The sequence below is a fragment of the Haemaphysalis longicornis genome, unplaced genomic scaffold (genome assembly GCF_048455015.1).
Source record: "Haemaphysalis longicornis isolate Haplotype H1 unplaced genomic scaffold, Haemaphysalis longicornis Haplotype H1 scaffold_7, whole genome shotgun sequence".
NCBI lineage: Eukaryota > Metazoa > Arthropoda > Arachnida > Ixodida > Ixodidae > Haemaphysalis > Haemaphysalis longicornis.
Genome location: NW_027526422.1, coordinates 73,950,836 through 73,973,821, shown reverse-complemented (window position 1 = coordinate 73,973,821; position 22,986 = coordinate 73,950,836). Strand labels below are relative to the sequence as shown.

Sequence of the window (22,986 nt, the reverse complement as noted above, 5' to 3'; positions counted from 1 at the left end):
ACGTTTGCGCGGGAGGTTTACACGTGATTTAAACATGCTCGGAGCTGCCCACGTGGCAGAGTAGATTGCGCCGCCGCGCGTTCGCTAACCACGGGATCACTTCCTGAGACACAGAAGCTACGCGCCTTCACCGATGAGACTGCAGTTCGCGGTGAACAGAAATCTCGCATTAGGAAGTATCGTAGTCGTCAGGCAATTTTTTGTGCTTGCTTTTATATCGCACGTGCTGGAGCATTTCCGCCCCATTTGATCGGGTCGTTTTTTTCTTCCGCAGCAACTTTTTTAGCAGTACAGCTGTATAAGATTTTAGTTGCACTTTATAGCGGTACCAGAAAAATATACCAAGAAAAAAGACCGAGCTCACGTGAGTGTACGCCTTGTGAGGAGCACCCGGTGTCGGCTAGGTTTGCATGAGTGGTTACGCCACGTGAGGGGGTCGTAAAAATACAAATAAAAATGCCGAGCGCATGGGAGCGTGCGCCCCGTGATCGCATGGAGTCGGACAGCTCAACCTTCGAGAACACTCCGTCCAGCGTTCGTGGCGTGACTTCTTGCCAGTTCTAGTGCGTTCGTGCCTGAAGTGGGGAGCAAAGACGCTGAGCTTGCGAAGCTGGTTTCCGCGGTTTCTAGCGCATGCGAACGCGGTCCACTTCGGCAAAGCAGTGCAAGCCGGAGGAAAAAATGATTCGGGCGTGCCAGTCATGGAGAACGTTCAGTGGCCAGATCGAAAATCCATGCGAGATGCAACAGCCGCATCTCCGACGAAGGGAGAGGTGCTGCCAGCTCGGCTGCTCCTCCAGCATTGTACCACTAGTGGGTGCGCCAGTTAGTAGTAGAAACTTTTATTGGGCCTGTGGTGGGGTCAAAAAGCAAAGCGACGGACGGGGAGGGGGTGTCTTCTACTCGTCTTCCTCCCCTCTTCCTCAGTCGTGAGCCAGAAGCCCTTGCTTGGGTTCTGGCTGCGGCCTCGGTTATCCGGACGACCCGAAGTTGCACTTCCGGGTCGGGGCTGAGCGAAGCGGTCTCCCATTGCTCCATGTTCGTTAATTTTTTTTCTGACTATCTTAAAACCCAACCTAACGAGCATTCATAACCAAATGGACGCGGGTACTGCCGGTTAAGTACAAACATTTTGCCTATAATGTACCTTCAATTTCCTTTGCGCTAAATAACTGGGACATATATGACCGGTGCCAGTGGTTTCAGGGGTCTCGATTGGTTATGCCTATATAAGCCTCTTGTTCAACTATTTTGTAACTTTTGGCCGGAAGACTAAATCGAGGGACCAACGAGAGTCTTTTCGAGGCCTCTGCTTGGGTGCGTGACATTCCGTGACAGCGGCGGCTAGATACTGTGACAACAGATGAGCTACGACAAGGCGAGCCGTTGCTCCGCACTAAAAGTTATCGCTGCTGTTGCAGTTTTGTAGGGGGAAAAGCGATTTCGCTATGGTGGCAGTCATAGCATGTCCCTTTTCAAAATCCGCAGCTTGCCGAGCAGCAGCACCACGACAGCGAAGTGGCGGCCGAGGACGAGTTGGTTGACCGGTTGGTGTGGCAGCAACGTGCGGCCACGAAAGGGCCTCACGACAAGGGCAGCATGGCCATGCTGGTGTGCCGGCTCTACCGCTCGCACGGCTACCACGGACGCACCCCGGTGCTACAGGTATTTAGAAGCCCCAGCTTAAGTCGTTTTTTCACTCATAACTGGAGGTTTGGTTCTGCAGGTGAACCAAGGGGTGGTGTGTTGGCTACATTACAGCCTTCCCGAAACTTGCCGTCCTATGAGGCTTTTGCTTAATAGTCATTTCCTGCAGAGTGAGCTGAAGTAGCTGGAGCTTTATCGCACTAGTAATGTGCGTTTGAAAGTAACCCAATGTTATGATTAAAAAGCGGCGACGTTTCATTAGGTGTAGCTGGGGTCCGAAATCTGTTCACTTTTACGAATGTGTCTGTCTCTCTGAAGCAGTTGTTTGGCTTGGACCATAAACGTAGGCTCAGCTTATGCGGAACCATGCGGATTTACCCGACCCGGAGTATCGGTCTTCGAGCGTTGGAAGTCTCTTCTCGAAATATGTTCTTGGCGATTTTTTAGAGCACATCATGTTCTTCGCAGTCGCAGGGCTGCCACCAGAAAGTGTTAGCACCATTGTGTTCCTGCATTTGACGTTCTTTTGAATTTATGGGGAATCGACCGCTAAGAATAGACAGAGAAAAAGTTGGTGAGCTCAGAAGGCCCGTTACCACATTTATAGCAAGGAGGAAGAGGCTTGCGTGAGCACAGGCGATTAAGGTGGATATTTTGCGACCGAAAGGGTGGTGGTAAGGGGGAGAGTTCTAATCAACTGGTCCCAAATGCCACCTTCTCAGTGCTTCTTCAGACCTCTCTACCTTAGACATTAAAACGTGTTTTTGCATTTGTGTCTGCACCCCAAAGTGCCAAAACGATAGCATTTATGTCGTAGGCGTGGATGGGGTTGAACTGTGAGGCTTCGCCCCTGATGCGTGGACAAGTAGTGTCTAGTATACCATAAAGCGCTCGTGTAGCGGTTGTTCACCGGTGTTCTTTGACTATTCAACCGATATCTTCTGTCACTGAAACAAGAGGACTTGTACTCTGGTAACCGAACCATTCTAGGTAACGTATACGCAAACGTGATCGTTAGCTTTGTGGCCGACAGTAATCTATACTAACCTGTCGATCGAGTGCGGTCCTTGGTTTGCACGCAAAACAGGTGTACCGCCGGAACCAAATGTTCCTGAAGTTTCACGTCACCCAGCCATCCCCTGGTCCCAAGGTAATCCCTACCAAGCATACAGCTGCAGCCAGAAGCCGTGTGCTTCACTGGAAACTGTTCCAACAAATAGTTGTCTGTCAGGATCTTTCATAGTTAAAAAAATCATTAAGCTACTCGTTTTCATCAGCAACCACGCCATACCCACCCCGAATTACACGTGCTCCTCCTTCATCCTCAAAAATGACTCCTTGTGCTCCAAAATCACCACTACCGACTCGGTACATCAAGGAACCCTTCTGGTTCCTACCCCCCCGCGACAACCAGGGGAAATAATCGAAATAAGATTTAGCGCAGCGAAAGGCACGGACGGTGAAAAGGACGGGACGGGACGCGGCGGGAACAAACTCGCCCAGCAACATGTCTTACTGAAATAATCGAGCTCGTTAACGCTATTACGGGCCATTTTAAGTAAGCCAAGCGTTCACGTTGCAATCCCAGCTGGAATGGGCGCCATGCTAGCATACTCGCTGGCTGCGTTTGCTTCTTCGTTTGGTGTACCGTGGCCATATTGTAGAGCTGATACGTGCCTCCTCTGATGTTATAGGCACTCGCCCTCTGTTTTAAGAGTTCCCCTTCCCTGTACACCCTCCCCAGGGCCTGAGTTTCGGTCTTCGCCAGGGAGAGCGGCTGGCACTGCTGGGCGCAGACGGAGCGGGCATGACGACCATGTTCCGGATCCTCACGGGCGAAATCGTGCCGCACCAGGGGGACGCCTACATACAGGGCTTCTCGCTCGTCAATCAGGCCGCCGATGTGCGTTGCTGTGTGACGTTACTCTCTCTCTCTCTCTCTCTCTCTCTCTCTCTCTCTCTCTCTCTCTCTCTCTCTCTCTCTCTCTCTCTCTCTCCCTCCATGTTTAATCTCGTAAACGTGGAGTAAACACAGCAAAGCAAGCTCGATGCAGCCCATAGTAACACAAGTTGGGCGCAGTTGCATTAGCAGGCCTGAAAGGAGGTATAAAAGTTTATTGCCAGTGGCAACAAATTTTAAAATAATAGTATGACGTACTCTGGCAAGAGCAATTTAAAATAGACTATTTTTTGAGGAGTAGGTTGTGGTAGGTATTAGAACGGAGTGAATGGATGTTATAGGGTAAACCTTTTCTGAATGGTCTCTTTTTGCTGACACGGAGCAAGGTTAACGTTTCGATAATTATAAAAAGAATGATTTTTTAAAAAATCAGAGTGTAATCCCAAATTAGTACGAAAAATTTATTGCTCGTCCATTCTGTGGAGGAAACTGACAAGCGAAGCTTGGCGCAGTCCCAGGAGTTCCTCACCCAATTAGATTAATTCTTCTCACCCAATTAGATTAATCAAATTTGGAAGGACTCGAGCTTTATTCCACTGGACAAACATGAGGCTGTCCGTTTCCCTCCCTTGTCATGGGCACCCTAGTGTATATGCAACGCACCAACCCAATCCTCTACATGGTTATTTGTGGAGGGTAGCAGACGATGACTTTCGCTTCCGCACTCCGACCATGCTTGGTGTTTTGATGCAACGCGTTTTCTTTAACGCAGGGCACTTTCCCACTTCATTACCTTGATTGAGACTCCACAGTCTCAGAGGGAGAAATCGCCTAGGAGCATTACTTCTTCGCTGTATGCCGGAGGTTTGATGCACCTGCGCGTTCATTTTACGATGGCCTTCGCACTTTATTGTAGAGCACTGCACGGGCCTGATTTTAAGGCCCGAGCCCGGCCCGAGCCCGCTTCGCGAAGCCCGAGCCCGACCCGGGCCCGTAAACCCTAGCCCGAGCCCGGTCCGGGCCCGGGAATTCATAAGTGAGCCTGGCCCGAGCCCGGCCCGGGCCCGCCATCTCAAGCCCAGGCCCGGCCCGGCCCGGTAATTTATTTTTTGGCCTAGGGAGGGCCCACGCGTGTGACCAGGCCCGGTCTTTGACGCTGAAGAAAGTTTGTTTATTATATTCCGGGCGATCAGACGGATCATCTAGTCTGTACAAGCACGTCATGAACTGAACGCAAAAAATAAGGGTTTAAAAGTGCACGTAGTTTAGCTTTCACCGTCCGCAGTTCACACCACATCGGCGTAATAATAGCTCGTATTCTTAGACGAGAGGCACCACCTTTGATTGCCAGAGTCTTGGCAACTTCACGTGGTTGTCTCGGCCACAAGTTGATATTGCTGAAATTTTTGATCCGCATTTGAATCAACGAGTATATACGCGCGTTGAAGTACTTCACCTGCAGTGGTTGTTAAGCGGTGGTGTTTCTCTGGCATGCGTGTTTGATTCCCGGCCACGGCAGCCGCATTTTGATTGGTGCGGCATCTAAAACACACGTGTACATACATAGACATAGGTGCACAGCTCCAGGATATCTGAATTAATTCCTTCCCCTCTTGGGTATTCCTTGTAATCGTATCTTTGGTATGTTATACACCAAAATATGAAATCTTGATGCAATACAAGAAATGTCATTAAAATTGCAGTATATATATAGTGGTCATCAGACCTAGCAAAACACGTTTTTAAAACAATGCGTACAACTAACAGCAAGAAGCGCGCAAAAATAAACCAAGAATATTCATTTTTAAGCTCTTTTCTACACTTCACGTCGGGCCTATTAACGGCCGTGCCTATGAATTCAAGCCCGAACCCGGCCCAAGCACACAGCATTGAGCCCGAGCCCGGCCCGGGCCCGCAGAAAATCGACTTCGGGTGGCCCGGCCCGGCCCGCGGGCCGGGTCGGGCCCGGGCTTTCGGGCCGGCCCGGGCCCGTGCAGTGCTCTACTTTGACAGGCTTCATACACACGCGATGCAAATCTTCAAGACAGGAGCACGTATGCTCGCGCGTAATAATTTGAGGTGGTGTCATATAGGGCACGTCATTGAGGCTGACAGTGTTGCGTTGACGGGTCGTCCAGTTCAAGCGCTACCTGGGCTACTGCCCGCAACGCGACGGTCTCCTGGCTACCCTGACTGGCGTCGAGACAGTGACCTTCTACTGCCGGCTGCGTGGCATCACGCCCACTCCGCAGTATCTGGACGCAGTTCTGGAGATCTTCGGCCTCAAAGCCGTGGGAGACCGCGCTGTGCGGACCTACAGGTATGCTAGAGATACCCGCTACCGTGAGCATGCTGTGGCAACAGAAAATGGACTGCATGCGACCGCTGCGGGTTGTGTCACTTCGCATTAATACCGTTTAAGGATGGATAGAGGGAACTACTTATATCGTGTGCTCAAAATAACCGAGTAGGTTCTGGCATGTGCGGGGCGACATCGAACAACGAGAGAGAGAGAGAGAGAGAGAGAGAGAGAGAGAGAGAGAGAGAGAGAGAGAGAGAGAGAGAGAGAGAGAGAGAGAGAGAGAGAGAGAGAGAGAGAGAGAGAGAGAGAGAGAGAGAGAGAAATACACGGGGTGGGACTATATTTGATGTCCAAGAGGGGTTCTGAAGGGTAGACGACTTGGACGGTCTCCCTGCCTCAGCCGTCCCCCAGAATTCCTTGGATCATCGCGGCGGCTTCGGCCATCCTGGTGTGGCGTTTAGCAGAACAGTCTCCCATTGTTCTATAGTCTTGATGTATATTCATGGTGTATTCATTGCGGACTTGCCATTGTTGTCGGTTGTATTTTTTGTACCTAAAGGCAGGACCATATCATGTGCTGTAGGTCTGCTCTGCTGTTGCGCAAAGTGCAGAGGGTTGAGTAAAGGTCTGGATAGCAACGGTTAAAAGAAGAAACAGGTCTTGAAAAAGTGTTGTCTGCAACCATCGCCACGTGATCGACTGCCTCTTTCCTGGAAATGTTGTGATAGGCTGGTGGATATTTCCGTCGTCTAACCTATGATGATGTATTATATCCCTGTAGGGGACTAGCCTGTGTGTGTGATCTAATGTGTGCTTGTTCTTGGCCTTCCTGATCAGTCTGGTGTGGGGATGATCGTGGTTGTGGTGTAGTCGTAGGTAACACAGCTCAGTTGGCAAAAGCTCAAGCGGTTGCGTGGGCCAATTCATTTCCCTGTAGACGAGAATGGGCCGGAGTCCATATCAAAATATTTTTTCTTCGGTTGGTTGTCTTCTCTAACACTGACCCTGCTGTTGGAGAGATCCTGCCTTGCACGAAGTATGGCGGACTTTGAAGCTCTGATTGTGGTCCCTACAGTAAAACTTATAGCAAGGGCTATGGCCATTTCCTCGCCCTGAGTGGGAACTTTGGCCGGGGTGGATGCTCTCGCCATTGTGATTCCATCATTACTGACGACTGCGCCGTCGTTGTAGTTGGCAGCTGCAACATAGACAATCTTCCCATGCTCCCACTAGTTTTGGAAACGTTTGTAAAGGGTTAGTGCTCTAGCCTGTCTTAATTCGTTCCACGTTTAGCCCTGGGTGCATATTTTTTGGCAGTGATGGGTTGCGAATGTAATTTCGCCATTTGTGTGGGACGTCAACTTCCTTTTGGAGAGAGCTTCCGCTTGGGATTCCGAGTGACATCAGAATGTGTTTTCCCATTTTTCTAAACAGGCGTTCCAATTGTGCTGTTTGTTGTGCTTCAAAGCGTTTGTTGGGCGTGGCAACTGGAACTCCTATCGCTTGTTTATCAACCTTTTTAATTAAGCCATTATATTTTCTCGTCATTTGGAGTTTCAGGAAAGGAATACAGTAAGTGATTTCACTAATTACACAGGTTTGTACAAGCCGTATGAGTGTGTCTTCATTCACACGTGTATTCTTGTTTGCCCCTCTGGAGATGAGTCCCATGGTAGTGCTCTTCTCAAAATGGATTGTCTCTTTCTTGTGGCCCTTAGATTGCAGTCATAAGCCGAGAATTGTAATGCTGTTTACGACTGGGATCTTCTGGTTGTTGGCGCAGACGTCGGTATTCGACGGGTCTTTTTTCCATTCCTTAGTGGTAGGCCAGTAGTGGAGCAACTCGGATTTCTGAGAGCAGTCCAGTCCTCGTTTTCGAACATACTCTCCCAACGTGTCAACTGCCTCTACTAAGGCAGTTGACACGACGGCGTACAGACTGCGGTGAATGCATGCCTTTGTTGTTGCTTAGTCTCTTCTGACAGGCCTCGAAGTGAGACGTTGAAAACGAAAGGGAAGAGCAGAGACCTTTGAGGGGTACCTTTTCGACTCATGCAAGGTCACCCGACTGAAGGCTGCCGATGAAAGGGAAGCAGTCCTGCTTGTAAGAGTATCTGATGTAGTTGTATACTCACTTTCTTGGGGCGATCTTAGCCAGTCCCTTTAGTATCGCTTCGTTTCCGGCGTTATAAAAAGCCTAGGTGAGGTCAAGACATAAGATTGCTCTTGTGTCCAAAGGATAAAGTTTGTCTCCGTCGAATATTTGATGCCTCACTTTTAACATATTGTCCTGGGCCAAAACCTCTGTTGTGAACCATGTCATGTGTGCGGGTATAGATCGTTGCCGTCCAACAGTTGCTAACACGACGTGTTCGAGGAGTTCGGCAATACAAGATATTAGAGATTGATCTTAAGTTGTAAATGTGAAGCGTTTTCTGGGTTTTCTTACCATTACTATTTTTGCAGTCTTCCAGATTTTAGAAAGTGTACCTCTCAACCTGCACTCGTTTATGAATTAGGCTAGCGCAGTGACGGAAGGCTAGTCGACGTTTCTATGTGCATTGTTGGAAATGCCGTCGAGCCCCTGTGTCGACTTCGTCCGCAGCTTTTGAACAACCGCACGGAGTTCCTCGATGGTGATTAGTCTGTCAATAAAGAGATTCTATGGTCCGGATTTGTCCGGGATCGTGACCGGGGGATCGGCACCGACGTACTTGTGTGATTTTTGGTATGAGCTCGGCATTTGTCCCGTTGTACACTTTGACAATTCCGTTCAAGTTTATTTTTTGCAGGGTTTTACCCGGCACTGGATTCATAAGGCATCGGAGAATGTTCCGTGTTTTGCGGAGCCCGATCTGGACGTCCATGCATTTGCACGTTTCGTGCTATTGCTGCCGCGAGAGTCGGTTGGCGTATTCTTTTTCGCTGTTTATTTTAGCTATTCGTCTTCTCAGGGTGCGGTTGTGTTTTTGTTTCTGAAGTTCTTTCTCTAATCACTATTTGGCTTCTCGAATGTGAAGTACGAGAATCAGCTGTCGTCAAACGTGCCTCCTCTGGTATGGTTTTCGTACATTTCTCAACGTGCGTCTTCAGCTGTGCTGACCATGTGTCGCTGTCGGTTATGTCCAGCATACCACCAGTGTGGTCACTCAGCAAGTCTCAGGGCTTTAAAGTTGCGCCATTCGACAACCTTGATTGTGTGTCCTTTGGGTTTAGCTGGGCCTGCACTGATTTGGATGGATATGAGATGGTCGCTCCCCATATTTTTCTGGGTGTTGTTCCAGGTGACCTGAGATGAGTACTTCATAAAAGCGAGATCCGGAGTGGTTTCCGTACTGATGATGTTGGCATACGCGTGGGGAAGAGCGGGATCAGTTATGAGTCTTTCTCGCTGGGTGGTTTCCCGGAGTTGTTTACCCCTGGGTATGTCTGTGGTGTGTCCCCAAGCCGTGCACGTGGCGATAAAATCACCCTCTATTACTAGGGGTTGCCTTTTTCCGATGTCTTTTGCCTTCCGGAAAAGGGTTTCAAAATTGGGCTTTTGTCAGACGGTTAGCAGAAAAAAATATTTTCCTTTTGCGTGTTTCTAGTGGGAAAAATGTTTAAGCACATAGTCAATTTTTGGGATTCCGACGTCATGTTGTATTACCAGAAGGTTTCTCCTGGTCAGCGTGCAGACTGCGGGTTTGTCCTTGCTTTCGTCACCCGTATTTGATGAGGAAGGTTTACAATTTAATAATTTGGCTAAGCATCCCATTTCCTGCAGTGCCATAACATCAGGCATTTTGGCTACGAATGGTTTGCAATGTGCTTCTGGATGTTGCCTCCTCCGACGATATCCCCTGCCGTTCCACTACCACGCCGTGTAGCCCTCAATAATGTTGAAGCTGTTGTTATTCCTGTCCGTGTGGAGAGTCGTAGTTCCTACTGACGTTTAAGCTGTTTGAGGGATTTCGACTGATGACGGGTGAGCTTAGTTTCTGCGTCTTGATGGGGATAATACCTGCGCTCGACTGTGCAGGTAACGATTCTTTCTAGCGCTATAACTCAACTGGCTAGCCCGTCAATGAGTGCTCTGCAGCGTCTCTGTTAAGCTAGATACCAGATATTCAAATATCCATAGCTTCAACTGCTTAGTTGATTGCCTAATTTCTCGCCAAGGCTCGTACCAAACGTTTCAAGGGCATGCTTGAGATTTTCGTCAGCTCTAGTTTATAGTGCTTCCAAGCAGTGTTCGCTGAACGGTTCCTTGATCTTGTTTGTTTTTCGTTGGAAGCGGCTTCTGGTCCGTCGTTTCAGTTGCAACCTTCATTTCTGTGAACTCTGCTGTGGTATTTAACTAGTCGAGGCATCCGCTCTGGTTTGTCTGCAAGTAAGGGCCAATTGTTGGCACTCCTCTGTTTTTTCTCGTTTGCTTCTGGTGCGCTAGCGGTGTTAGGCATATCTTCCTTGAGTTAAGCATTCTCTCCAGGGACTTGTTGTAATAGCTGTTTGATTCTACAAAGCTCCTGCCTTTAAAGTGTACTTTCAGAAACAAACACAATATCGTGTTTGTCCTTTTGTGTTGTATTTTTCTCATTTCTGTTATGTTGAGGGACCGTTTCTACCCAGCTTACCTTATTTTCACAACTGTTTCCCCTGCCGTTTTTGCTGTCACCTTGGTTCCCCTGGATGAGCTTGGGCCAGGACGGTGGCGGTGATTTTGTAGCACGAACAGTTGCTGCCTCCCGCGGATTCCAGGAGGTAGATCACGACGCAGGCTTCTTCGTTTCTCCACCACCCCTCCATGTTTTTGGGCGGGAACAGTGCCACACGCTGTCGTCCACACATGCAGAGTTGCTCGAACGTCTCCGATATGTGCTTCGGGAAGGTCTCGACTTGGTCGTAGAGTACCGCCGCTAGGTTTCTCCCAAGCGGTTCTGTGAGCTGTACATTCTGCGACGCAAGGATCTGGAGTGGGAGTGCGAAACCTAGCACATTGCGTCGCAGAATTTACGGCTCACAAAACCACTTGGGACACCTCTTGGTGGCTGTCAAATGGTCCCCTTTGCACTAGGCACAGTACAGGCTACACGGATGTCCTGGTTTGGGATTCTGCCCTCCGCAAGACTGACAGCTGCGAACGTCCAGATTAGGAAACACGTCAGATCAATTACCCATGGTTTGGCAACCGCAGCAGCATGACACCGTGTTTTATAGAGATAGCACTGAACTTCAACTCCCTTCTAGTAAACGTTGAATGGCACTTTAGGCCCCAGGAAAGTGATCTAGACCCGGTGGTGCCGAGGTGCCGGCATGGAACTCGAACCCCGGAAGCCATAGGTCATCTGATACTTGCTCCATCGTGTAGTGGCTGGGAATGTCATAGATCACACCCTTGGCTGAGTCGTGTGGAGCGAGCACGTAGAGATTGATGGGTTATATTCGACCCCGAGTAGTTAGCTCTCGGATTCTGTTAAGGGCTCGGTCAGCGTGCTGATGAGTGGTGCTCACAGTTAAAATGTTCTGGGTTTCTTCTACTCGAATCCGTATGTGGCCAGATAAGCCGTGCTTCTCAAAAACTCGCTCTGCATAGCAGGGCGGGGCGAATCTTGGCAAAAGCTAGGACTTCCTAAGGTCTGATACCAAATCTTTCAGTAATAGTTGTGGCTTAGGCTTTTTGTTATTAACGCTTGGCTCCAGTGCCAGGCGCGCAGGGGTGAGGCTTTGGGTGTTAGTGCCGCACACATTAGCTTTACGTCTCTGAGCCCGTCCTATGTGGAAGATCGAGCCTTCGTCAGTGTATGCTTTCGGTTGGGCCTCCTTCCCCATTGGGATGGCATTGCATGGCGTCTTTATCTCTTAATTGGATCTTCAAGCTGATCACTTTGGGATTGAGCCGACGACATGACCGAGCTTGCCATCGTCGCTCGGCGGGTACTCGTACTAGGCCCTAAGTTAGGTCAATCAGGGCGCCACCGCTTCAACAGAAGTACGCCTGTGAAAACAGGAGTGCGCTCACGTACGAATTCTAGGTGTGCACAGGATCCTGGTGACTTCAGGCACACGATAACGATGGTTTCGCACTGGAACCTTAAAGAAGTAGTCTAGTGGAAGGTCGAGTGCAGCATTTTTGAAACATAGGCATGCCTATCAGAGCTTCGTGGTCGTACGACCTCGGTAAGCACGCAGTTGCCTCAGCTGCAGTGGCCACGAAGCATTCGACCTCCAATAAATGCTGGCTGTACCCGCTTGGATCCGGAGGCAAGGTGCGGGGAATACTCGTGCACCGAGCACAGAGTCCAACTAGGCGTACTTGGTATACCCATATAATGCATTTCTAGGCTCTTTTCCAAGGTCTTGCTCCCTTTTGCCTGAGTGTGCCGTTAGTTATTGTTCAAGCCACGCCACTTGCGAGTAGAGGACTGAATTCTACAAGGGCGAGCTTTCCTTGACAAGCATCGGTTGAAAAATTCAAATATCTTCTGAGGGTGGGCTCGCTTGGGTGCGCATCGAATCGACTCAGCACTAGCTGAAATTGCATACCTAACTCTAGCACGACACCTAGACCCTTGTTCGCTGGGAGAGAACGAGAGAGGCATGCGGGTATGCGAACGCTGGGAACGCACCATCGCTTCTCTGCTTGCATGCTTGACTTTTCGGCAGGCGGCGTGGGCGCTTGATCGCCCTGTGTTGTACCTTGGCACTCGCAGCTGCCGCGTCATGCACGCGTGTTCTATTCAACTGCGTTTCGCTCCTTCTCACAGCTTCGGCAGCAAGCGGAAGCTGTCCGTCTGCGTAGCCATGCTCGGGCTGCCCTCCGTGGTGCTCCTGGACGACCCGTACGCGAGCATGGGCACGACCTCGAGGCGCCGCATCGCCAAATACCTGGGCGAGATCCAGAAGGAGCGAAACATGTCCCTCCTGATCACCACCCACAGGTATGCTTGGGTAGTGGCCCTATTGGCTTCGAACGGTGAAGGTTATGAAGAAGGTTTAATAGTTTTAAAATTCGAAGCTGCAGCCCAGAATCCCTGACGCCAAGCGCTTGCTCGAGCGTTCTTTCTCTTCTGTCGCTTGCTGCTGATGGTAGCGGCATTGCTCCCTGTATATGGTTCTGCTTCTGGCTGGGCCCACTTCTGGATGGCGGTACTTCCACAACAAAACACCGGGATGTTATTCTAGAAGGCCCGAGTTTCAGCGAAGCTCGGGCGAGGTGGAGCTTTGGGGATAATAATAAGCTCACGATATTTCGAGGCGCGGTTAAAAATCATACAATTGGCTGATGATTCCGGTCCATGGCAGCGCGCTCCCAGGATGCGCGACTAGGGCGTCGGGCATCTTTCAGTGCGTTCTCGCGCTCCATGGTTGCGCCAATGGCTAGTGGGGCAAGCAAATCCAGCTACTTTATTTTATTGCCCATTTAAGGTATTAATCTGCATTTCGCTACAAAGTTCACTTATTATTTCTAGGCGTTCATATGAGCTTTTTGTTTCAAATTTTTCGTCCTAAGGAGTTTCTGCCATCGGTGGTAGACCATGCAATCACGTGACTATGTTCGACTAGCAAAAAAAAAGCGGGTGATGGAAGATGGGCCACATTCAAAACAGTTGTTGCTCGTATAAAGTTATCGAAACCCTCCGCTTTTGGATGCAAAATTTCGTCGGGGCACGCAGATCTTCTTACGTGGTTTTCTTACCTGATTGTACACATTAGCAACTTCTTTTCTGATACATTGTGCTTGCGCCATTTCCTAGCTTTTGTTTCTTTGTTTTTTGGAGTGGATTACTTGTTTTCTGCAATGACGTGTTTGCGTAAGATTCTGCTTTGATTTGTTCGTCTTTTATGTGAGTTAGGTCAGCAAGCAGACTCGAACACGCCGCAGCCTCTCTAGAATCGGGGTTGTGCGAGGGTGGCGTGCACATGTCCTACTTCCAGGACATCGAGTTCCGGCGTCACGCTGCACGCACTATTCTACAGCTAATAAAGTTTCAAATTCAGTTCCAGGAATTTTGCGAAGCAAGCACATTAAACCATCAAAGCTCCCAATTGCAGGCCAATCCCACAAGGGGTCGTGTGCTACGAAGAAAGGAATAGCAACAACTTTTCAGATTTGTTTGCTTTGCTTTCTTTTGCCCTTCACCGATATTGTTCGACGACGTCCTCCGCAGTCGTTTTTTTAGAGTTCAATCCCCTTCTTCCTTCGTGCCCTTCCCACTCCCGCTTACCCTCCATCTGGTGTAACGCGGTTACTTAATTTTTAGTTCTCCCTGTTACGGGCTTTAAATGCTCTGCTTTCTGCCATACGACGGTGAAGCTGAACAAAAGCTGTTGAAATCTGTAGAGATCGCCTCTGACTATAGACACGCGTCATTCGTTGGATGCGTATATTCGTATAAGCTATCGTGCCAGTAACGTTTTCACTAGAGATGTGCGTCACGCAACGCCGAGAGGGAAACTGCCTGCCGCGCTGACAATATACGGAACGTACCGTCATGCTACGCCTCGTTTGAAACTGTTTTGAGAGCAGACGATAACTGAAACGGGCGCTTCAGCTGCAGACGAATAGACGCGCGGTATAACCTGCAGAAGCAACGCCCCGAAACCACCTAAAAGAAAAGCGAGGTCAGGGAAGCACGCCCCCAGAGATTATATTGCGCACACAACGGCTGGCTGTCAACTGGTGGAGGCCGATCGTGCGGTCTCTACCAACGCCTCCGTATAAGCTGCCCATCTCGTAAAACCGCAGAGCCCGCAACACTTGACCTTCGGTAATCATGGAGCGAAAGCCGCCTCTAAGTCATCGCGAACGGGGCTCTGTCGCCAGATGACTGCACATACATTGCACAGCACTTTCTAGAAATCAAAACAAGCCCGAAACCGCTCCTTTATTTAAAATACATGTTGGGGTAAAAATATGCATTCTAGGGAGACCATAACAATAGTCAACGCCGCAGCAACGGCCGCCACGAGCGTGCCAAGTTTTACTCGGCCGTGTAAAACTATTCCCCAGTTTTCAGAGTTCTAATGTTAATCTAACACACTCAGCTCATTCGTGGGCGGGGCGTAGCAACCGAAGCCACACCCATCCATGGCATCGACTTTGTCGATGACGTATTGTCGTAGCCACGAAGTCGTCATTTGATGCCCGCTAGCAGCGTCATGAACTTAGCACCGAGTAAAAATAGTCGCGCCAGGCCCCCGTGAGCCTGTGGTGCCACAGGCGCGGAAGTGTTCAGTCCTACCTGGGGTTCACTGTTGCCCGAGCCGATAGGAGCGGCCAAGACGACACGATTTTCCCGCGGGAGTCTTCTTCATAGATCATGTAAACAGTCGATGACAAATGAAATAATTTAAACGCCTAAAACGCACACGCCAATGCTCAAACACACTCTTGACGCGCTGAACTGGGGCGATTTTTGATAAGCGCCCGCCGTCGTACACACTCAACCAAAGGCCGTATTCTCGACTGAACGAATTCACAGTGAATTCGCCGCGTTTTTTTGCGTAAGCACAACGTAAGCAATCAGTCACGGGATGCACGTATAGCTGACATACAGTGTAACTTCACGCTTCACTCATAGAGATCAAAACCAAGGTATCAAACGTTGCGCATAAAGTTATAACCCTTCGCATGTATTAAAAAATTAAGACTGTAGCTGGATCTGGCAAGAAAAACAAATTTCTGCATCTCAAAATTGGCGTCAACACCACCAGGCGATCGAGTAACGCTGATCCTTAAGCGAGCGAAAGGGAGTGTTTGAGCTAAAGAACATCGCAAAATCTTTTTATCGTATCTCTTTCTTTCAATCGCTCTGAATAACATAGTTGAGCTCTCCGCTTCAATGCAAGCTGCATCGCGTTATCACCTCCCCGGCTGCCACCACAGCCGCGCTGCTGCCCTGGTAGAAGTTTATGGTGTGAGCACAGAAAAAGACGGTCGCTACCACGGAGCAAGGTCACGACCACGTCGCGATTATCGCATGTATGAGGTACTGATGTCGCTTACCGATGTCGCCAATTCACTCATTCGTCAAGCTCGACTTCAATCAGCGCCGGAATAATTAAAACAGTCACTTTTCTTTGTTATTTTTCTCTTGATTTCGATCATGTGACTCAGCATCTTACTAGGAGTGTGGACAAATGCCATGCATTCAGTTCCCTTTGTCATGAAGATGTTTGTACTGCGCTCTTGCGTTGCTGTTACACCAAACAAATAATTATATTATTGCCAAACATTAACAATGAAATAATATTTTATTGGCAAGCAAAGTACGGCACGTTATTTGTAGGCTCCGTGCTCGGTGACTTCGAAACATTCAAATATATTATTTCTTTCGGTAGAAAACATGGTCGAAGTCGCGCGTCATACGAAACTGCGGCAGCTGCAAATTCACGGGTTTTTCACAGCGCCGAATGCCGGGGAAATTTCTTGCCCTGTTTGACGGCGAGAGCAGCCACAATTTTCAATCAGTTGCACAACATTACGCCCCTTTTACGCAGGATTAAGGTGCCAATGTGTGACGTAAACTTTCTTAAATTACGTCATGCCTTCTCAGCCAATCACAGAGAGGGCGCGATATACAAGCCGTATTGTTGTTGAATAACCAAGACAGCCGTACACTGTCATGTCCGCTCCAAGTAGTCTAGTTTTTCATTGCCGGCCATGCGCTTTCAGTGAAGAGAAATCAGGCAAACTTTGAAACAGGTGCCCGTAAACGTCATGAAACTCCAAAATGACGAAAGCACACGCAACCGCTTTGTCAATCGAAAGCCCATGACCAAAACTGAAAGCCAATCAGAAAAGACTTCCGGCAAATTCACAGTTCACTGTGAATTTGTGCAATCGAGGATAGGGCCCTGAGCCATAAACATAAGCAATATTTGATAAGCGGGAGCACGGCGCGTTCCGATCACTACAATGAACCCCTTTGCTTGGTTTGGCTTGCGCAGAGCTGCACTATGCCAATCCGCAACCGACGTAGTAAAATATACAGCGGAGGAACAGAACTCCGAGAAAAATGAACCGCCCCGCACCGGGCGTGGCTACAGCTAGGCTAGGGATTTGAAAGTAGTGCGGATGTTATCTAGTTGATGCTAGGAAATGAGTATTGATTTCAGGGCTGCATGCGGACAATATCACAAGCGGTATTTTATAAGCGTAAGTGGCCCCAATACGGCTCGCTGGATATGCCAGGCATGCTGCGCGCGATTTCGCCGTTTCACTCGAGGTGTGTTGGACGCTCCACGATCACCCCACTCATAACTTAAGCAGCTGAAAACTCTGGAGTAGGCAGAACTCGGGCCTTGTGGAATGGTGTACCGGAACTGGTTTTTACCAGAACTGGCTTTTCCGCAAGGATGAAGTATAAGGGCATCCTCAGGCTTTTCCTTGGGTGAGTAGCGATAAACCGACCACGCATATTTCAAGGGACTCTGCAAAACTCCCGATAAATGCTTTTACTTCTTATTCGTTTACGTCGGGGAGCACAGCGAAAGATATAGTACTTATCGTCAGAACGGAGCGGCACTATGCGATTTGCTCATTGCATCACTTACGCGTTTCGTTTATGCTTTGCTTTTGTGGCTTTCTTTTTAAAGTGGCTATTGAAAGTATTCATTGCTGCAACTGAAGGACTACACCTCTGTAATAACGTAATTCCAGCGGTCGAAAAAAGCCAAGACACAAAAGACAGCAGAATGTTTTGAGAAAGTTTTTTAAGTATCTGATGGGCAAATATAGTAGCAATTTTTGTCTGGGTACTTTTCGACTCCTTAATCTAAAAACTGGATGTGCTTGTTGACTACTTAACATTTTTAAAATGGTGTTGTTGCACGGAGGGTAACGAGGCAATACAAGCAGCTACTCAGCATTAGAAAGAAACTGAAGCCGCCCAGGTTATAGGTCGTGGCTGTTCGTCATTGACGTTTGACCGTAGCAGTGGTCATTGGAATTGCTTCCACTGATGTGTGATAGTGGGGGCCATGCTGGGCCAGACGTAGACCTCACCAACTTCGCGAAAGGACACAACGACGAGCTATCAGCAAAAGCTTGGTAACTAATTTTCCGATTGATGCAGCATCTCTGAGGTCTGGACCGGCATCAACCGCATCGCCATTTTGGCCGAGGGCCGTCTCCAGTGCCTGGGCAGCGTGTCGCGCCTAGAGAACCTCCTGGGCAAGAGCCTCACCATCAGCATCAGGACCGGCCGTGACAGCCCCGAGGAGCACGCGCAGCAGCGGAACTTGGCGCACGCCGTCAGGCAGCAGTTCCCGGACGCCGAACTTACCCAGAACTACGAGGTGCGTGCATGCAACGAACCACGGGCTCGTATTAGAACACGTCGCGTGTATCTCGCTCATGCGTGGGGCGTATCTGTGTGTGGTGAGATGTAGCACCATCGAAGACTGAACATGCGGAAAGGCCACTACGGATTACCAACTTCCCTTTACTAACAAGCAGAAGCAGGGCAGGGGGATAGACGCTGGTGGGACGAAGCGAAAACGATGACTGCCGTTTGAAAACAGCGCGGAAGACGGGACTGAGCAAGTAATAGACGACAAAAGCGCTGTTGAAAGGCTTGTTGGTACATCATATCTTGCTCAGTCCCGTCTTCCGCGCTGTTTTCAAACGATATGATGTACCAACAAGCCCTTCAGTTCATCCTTTAACAATGACTACGCCATTCTCGCTTCACACCCCACTCTTACAAATGTAGAACCTACAAACGTAGTAGAACCCCGCTCTTATGTTCATAAGTGCTGCGTTTTAGCGGCTGCTACGTTGTTTTGGCCTAGTCCCGGTGCAGCTCACATAGTCCCATGTATTGAAATCCTCACTGTTATGCCGTGGCTCAGAGTACGTTCCCGGATCATTTGTCGCAATGTGACACTGCGAGCCCGGCACGGCAACATGCCTGGACCGCCATTTTGACGTTGGACGAGCCTTGGCCAGGCTAGGCCACGGAACTGACACCACGAAGCCGCATGCCGGTGTAATTCGTCACCACTAGATGGCCCTATGTTACTCTAAGCTATCACCATCATCACTGCGCAATCAATGGTAGTTTTCCTTCAGAATGCCGGAAGTTCGTGTTTGCCATAAAAGCACGACCGCAAGAACAGCACGCGCTCCCATCGTCATCGTGCGCGTCAAGCTTTGAGAACACCGTTGAATTTGCAACCGTAATCTTGTCGTACCTTGATGGCGTCGCGAAAACGCGAGGCGCTTTACCCTTCAGGAAAAGCGTGACGTACTAAACGCAGCAGGCAAGCCGCCAGCGCGGAAGAGAGTCGAAATTGCTAGGGAACTTGCATTGCCACGCGTGGTGTTTTCTAGCGATCGCAAAAAGTGGCAAAACTCCATTCTCGAGTTTTTTAAGGTTCGAAATCCAAAGTTGCAGAAAAGCACAGTTGCAAGTCGATCATTTTGGAAGGTTTCCTCACTGTTGCGTTTTCCTGGTTACGTTTTGTTTTTCCCAGTTCGGTGAAGAACGTATAAACGGGGTTACACTGTATTGGGTTCTTTGGTGAAGAAGAAATAAATCATCTGCACCAGATGTTTTCTGCCTCAGCTATAGATTGGAACCGGACGACGACTCCGCGTGATAGCAACACCGAATCGGCAACAAGACGGTTTCAGCATGCAGGGTTGGGGCAGGCAAGCAGCAAGATTTTACACTGTATACGACAAGCGATTGAAAGTGTTTACCACCAGAAAGTGAGAAATTGGTCCGTACACGTTCCGGCACATTGTGGCTTCACAAACGATACAAAGATTGGTGGAACTCTCCTAGGTGTTTTCTGCTTGGGAAGAAGGGCCATGTCAAGGTAAAGGGAAACCTCAGCAAGAAAACATTATAGAGCTCCTCAGCCGAGGCGGTAGGCGTACTTAGGTTTGTTTCCCTTGCAGTTTCTCGTCTTGCGTACAAGCGCTGTCAAACGATGCTTCCCGGCTGGTCAACACGAGGGCCTACCGCACCAATTACACGAGGGTATATGCAGCATCCAGTGGGAAGTTTAGAGCTAATTAGCGCAGTCTGCTTAAAGCGAGATGCCTGACACCGGTATTGGGCAGTTGCGCATGTCTTTCGCAAACCTGCCCCCAGGTGGCAGCTTCGGCTTGGAAACCTTTGTCATCAATCCTCGCCCATTGGGTGCAGCGCTTCATGAACAACTTGTGCCACTGCCATACCGATGTTGCGCAAGAACAAGACCTTTTTAATTGGCTTCCAGCGAAAGCCAATGAGAACAGGCACTGAGGAACATATTGACGATCGGGTAAAACTTAGGTATCGGACTGCTCTTGGCAGGTGCTCTTAGGCGTCACGAAAACAGAATAACGGAAGGGAGAAATATCAGCTTCAGTATTTATTTCTCAGAAAACAAGGCACAGCTCTGTACTGAACAAAAGCCGAGAGAGTAAGAAAGGTGTGATGTTCCCGTTATAACGGTCATTCGGCTTTTAGTGTCACTTTACCAAAGCTGCGGATCAGTGTTTGGAAAGACACAAATCAAATTTGGTGCGAGCGTAAATATAAGGCGTTTCAGTTTTATCACAAAGCCGTCTTGCTAAGTAACCCATCAGCAAAGCCAATTGACGCATACTGGCGGTCATAAGTGATCATTCTCTAATGATCTTTTTCATGGGATATTTTACCTCCCTCAAATAATCCTGAAGACGGCCACCAAACGCCAACGACACGAACACATTGGAGATCGCTAAGTGATTAAACGTCTTTCAACGCCAGTAAGCACACTGGAGAAGCCACAGTTTGTAACCGAATTACTGTGCAAAGGTGCAAACATGCTTTGAATTCAGTAAAGGAACCCCACACATGCAGCGCTGCTTATCATGTTTACGTGACGTTGCCAACCTCTTTTTCGAGTGTCACCGGGAATTTATTGTATCAAGAAGTTTCATGTGTACCCCGTACCAGGGGAAGATTTTCCGCAGGCATCCGTATGTAGTCATTCATCGCGATCGTAATTACCATCATCATAATCATTACAAACAGCTTCTCACATCCTAGTGGCTCGGGAGTAGGCAGCAAACAAGGGACAGTTCTTAGTGTAGATAGCACCTCTTTAAGAGAAGGGTCACAATTAATATGTTTCAGTTGTGCATGGGCACATGCCTGCCTTTCAAACACTCGCAATCTTTCCTGATAACATACACTCCTGCCGATTCCTTCGACATGGGAACAGATCCAGCTTTTCGTTTAGTTTCGTGCTTTTGGTACGAGTCAGGCTTCCATGCATTCCTGGAATGTGTAAATGAGTACAACGAAACAGCCTTTTGCCATTAGGTGAAACTTCCACCTTACGCGATGCAGGGTACTTTGGAGTACCGCATTTCGGGAGAAAAACTGCTCTGGAGCGACGTCTTCGAACGGATGGCGCGGCTGAAGCGGCGCTTCAAGTTCCGGGACTACTTCGTGGAAGACACATCGCCGCAGCAGGTCTTCATGACGGCGGCCCAAAAGAAGCCCGTCCTGTTGAGCTCCGTCGGGGGAGAGGAGGGCTCGCGGGACACGGGGGCGCACGTAGGATCGGACCATGCCCCACCTGCTGGGCTGTCGCCTTCGACGGCGCACTCGCTAGGCGTGTAAACATAGTTGGCGGAAAGGGAAAAAAATCAGATTGACGTGTATGTAACGACTAATGTTTTCGTGTTTGTAAGGAGCTACTTAGTCTTTTGGGTTCGTTTGTGACGTTGATGCAAGGAGTGACATAGTCCTTTGGGTTCTTTTTTGTGAGGCTGTGTTGGCTGGTGACGTTGTGAGGAGCTGGGCGTGAATATATCCGCTCTGGTACCTGAAGGCATTAAGGAATTTCGATTATCTCCTCACGCTGGTTTAGTAGTAATTTTTCATGGAGTTCCACTTCCATGTTTTATTTTTAACTTTCACAAACACTTTGAGAAAATACGAACGATTTCTTGCACATTCCGAAAACGCCAATGTCTTGGTAATTTTGCGTAATTTTCATCACTGAAATTCTGAACATTCCAATGTTATGGTATTTCTATCGTCTGTTAGCGATGTTCTATGACCGGTTTTCGCTAATATTTCGGCATCCACAGTGCGGACACGCTAACAATGGTTTGAAAATCCCACCTATCGATTAGAATGACATCTTCGCATGGAAGTCCTAAAACTTCGGAACTAGTTGCATGTAAAAAAATGAGAGCGCAAGGTCCATTTTTGGGAGTAGGCTAGATCGACGTAGCAGGTGATGTGACGCCACCGAAAAACTTGTTGACAACAATCGACGCCACTTGTGCTATCGGGATTTACGTTGCTACATTTGTTTCGCTCATCCTACAAATTTGCTTTGCAAATCCAGTGTTTTGATTCGTCTTTTTGCTGTCAATAAAAATCCTATTGTCACCATTGTCTCTCATTCCTCGGCCATCGTCGTCTGCAAACCATCGAGAAGCTACTTTTGGGCATCGCCATCCAACAAGGCAGTAGGAGGACGTTCTGAAGTTACTGGCCGAAAGTTGTGCCACGCAGGGTTTTTAGCGTACGACAGAAATCGTAAGAAACGTAGGTTTCTCTGCTCACATCGCCCTCCCAAACAGAGGGAACCGTAAGCTTTGGGTACTACCTTTTCTGCGCTTATGGTAACAGCTAAAGTTAACCCTGATGGTACACATTTTAACTTTGTCGCAATTTGGAACTTCTGACTGGGGAGCTTTGGTAACTGGATGCATTCAGCTGGGCGAAAATTGCCAGCGTGTTGTTCTGTTAGACGGTTCGATGCCGCCGCCGTCGCCAAAACACGTTAAAGACCCTACATATATATTTACCAGGCGTGCTTGTGCGGTGTTATGGCATGCGCGTTGACAATTCCCGGAACACCCCATTACCCATGATATGTGTTTGGAGGCAATATTTATGACCTGGCACTTTTAAAGGAAAGCATTCTAGTGGCGGCGGGAGGAGGGAGACCGGAGGGTTTCACTCACGGACCACACTAGAGATGGCGCGACGAATTTACCCAGCGTTCCCCGCGCGGAAGTGCCAGGTCGCCTGCGGCGGTGGCGGCGGTACGGCTGAGTCGTATACTTCAGCGACGGTTATTTTTGGCCAGTTTTGGTGCAGCTTCGCGTCCATTGCACGGTGCCTCGCACGGCTTGATTAACTTGTTCGAG

General features: G+C 49.0%; 1 protein-coding gene across 1 annotated transcript; it reads left to right on the top strand.

The window, feature by feature from the left end:
* Positions 1–15: 15 nt before the first annotated feature.
* LOC144144477 (phospholipid-transporting ATPase ABCA3-like) lies at positions 16–22,183 on the top strand. Its single transcript, XM_077675936.1, has 7 exons — positions 16–151; positions 1,489–1,665; positions 3,392–3,550; positions 5,686–5,867; positions 12,596–12,769; positions 17,909–18,131; positions 21,164–22,183. The coding sequence occupies exons 1-7, from the start codon at positions 134–136 to the stop codon at positions 21,437–21,439; spliced, it is 1,209 nt and encodes a 402-aa protein (XP_077532062.1). The 5' UTR covers positions 16–133; the 3' UTR covers positions 21,440–22,183.
* The last annotated feature ends 803 nt before the right edge of the window (positions 22,184–22,986 follow it).

What these genes read in the sequence shown, in the direction of transcription:
- LOC144144477 (XM_077675936.1), top strand. An exon ending in TCGTCAATCAGGCCGCCGAT is followed by an intron (nt 3,551 to 5,685) that starts GTGCGTTGCTGT and finishes CGGGTCGTCCAG; the next exon opens with TTCAAGCGCTACCTGGGCTA. An exon ending in CTCCTGATCACCACCCACAG is followed by an intron (nt 12,770 to 17,908) that starts GTATGCTTGGGT and finishes CGATTGATGCAG; the next exon opens with CATCTCTGAGGTCTGGACCG.